Here is a 1,816-nt window from a genome sequence, read left to right as displayed (position 1 = left end):
TGAAATAAATAATAAAAAATCATACTTTATCTTCTAAAGTAAAATTTAAAATTTAAAATATTCAAATCCATAATTAAATAGTAGAGAAGTTTAAATTGTGGGTGTGTGAGATTGGATCAGAATAAATCACCGTAAATTTATATACTAAACAAAATTAAACAAAATTTCATATCAATGTCACTTTTAGTTACCAAAAGGAGCGGGTGCGACAGGACTTGAAAAATTATTAAAAAATAATTAAAATTAAAATGATTTAAAACTCCTAACAATTGTTCTACATAAATTTGATATTCTCTACCCATTTATATAGAAGTTAGCATCTTTTATATATTATTTATAGAAAAATATCTCAATACTTATTAATCGAATAAGTAGTTAACTTTATATATATGTTATAGGATTAACTCTATGATTTTATGTTTTCATATTAATTGGAATATTTTCTTTTTGTAAGCAAAATTGAGGAGTATTTTGCATAGAAATTTGAATTGAATAAAATTCTTTTACAATCTTTATCAAAATATTTTAAAAAATAATTGACGGTCCAAATTCATTTACTTAATTATTTACTATGATGCATAGATACGGGACACGACACGACACGAGATACGGGACACGCCGATACACAAATTTTAAAATCTTATAAGACACGTGAACACACATACATATAAAATATAAAATATTTTTTAGATAAATTGTAATAATAGTTTGATATTTTATTGATATTAAAATATAAATTAATTTTTTAATTATTTTTAATGTCTTATTTTAATTATATCAAATATTTAAAATATCTTTTTGTTTAAAAAATAATAATAATATATACTATATCTAAATTTATTTCAAGAATATATGTTAAGAATAAGACTAAACATGCTGACACCTAATAGTATTTTTTTTTTTGGTGACTTGACACCTAATAGTATTTAGGTGTATCCAAATGTGTACAGAGAAGAATTTTTATCTTTTATTAAGACACGGTTGAACACAGCAGACACACATGTCGAACGAGTGTCGGTGAGTGTCGTGTCTAAAATGTGTCTGACACATGAACACGACAACTTAATGAAGTGTCCGTGCTTCATAGATTATTTCTCTAACTATTAATTAAAAAAATAAAATATATATTTAAAATATTACGATAATTAGGACCAAAATATACCTGGGCACTTGGAGATATTGGCAGGGGCATTGCAAGCTGTTGGCAGGCCCAAAGCTAAGGTCAAATTAATCTGTATTCCCCCAAGGTCTGGATCATTACGATCTTTGATAATAAAACACAAGCACTTCTTGCTGTTCTTCAGCACTTGCTTCAGACCGTTACAACAATCCGGTGTCGGAGCCTTTGCTCCACCGCCGCCGACATAAGGCAGACATGTTGCTAACCCTCCTAATTGTTGCGTGCATTCCTCTTTGTCCTTGTCATTGGTTGAATTTACCGTTGCCCTTCCTACTATCACAAATGCTAACAGCAATATGTATGCCTGGGGATTCATGCTGTGCTACAACAACTAACTTTTTCTTTCTTTTTTTTTTCACTTTTTTGGAAAGATAGACGGGAAGTGACTGAAGCAAGTATGAGATAAACCGAAGGTACTTATATATTACAAAGCAGTATGGTGTTGGTGAACAATGCTTAGCTTTCTGTGAAGCTTATAATAATTTATTTTAGAATAATGTTAGAGATCAACACTATATCAACCAATTTTAACCAACACAATAATACAGTAGATTGAATAAGTTTTTTAAGGTTTGAGTTTCGGATATTTTAAAAAAATATTATTAAATTTTATTTTATTTTAAAAATGTTTAATTT

The 1,816-nt window shown here is 28.0% G+C and overlaps 1 protein-coding gene across 1 annotated transcript in view; it reads right to left on the bottom strand.

Moving 5' to 3' along the window:
* LOC107611414 (protein YLS3) overlaps nucleotides 1–1,706 on the bottom strand; it is a 2,903-nt gene extending 1,197 nt beyond the window's left edge. Inside the window, exons 1-2 of the mRNA XM_021108309.1 lie at nucleotides 1,152–1,706; nucleotides 192–222 (exon numbers count right to left, since the gene is read on the bottom strand). Of these exons, the coding sequence (XP_020963968.1) occupies nucleotides 192–222; nucleotides 1,152–1,496 (376 nt within the window). The 5' untranslated portion in view covers nucleotides 1,497–1,706. The remainder of the gene's footprint in view (nucleotides 1–191; nucleotides 223–1,151) is intronic.

This window comes from Arachis ipaensis, chromosome B08 (genome assembly GCF_000816755.2).
Source record: "Arachis ipaensis cultivar K30076 chromosome B08, Araip1.1, whole genome shotgun sequence".
NCBI lineage: Eukaryota > Viridiplantae > Streptophyta > Magnoliopsida > Fabales > Fabaceae > Arachis > Arachis ipaensis.
Note: the sequence above shows the minus strand (reverse complement) of the source record. Positions and strands in the feature narration are given on the sequence as shown.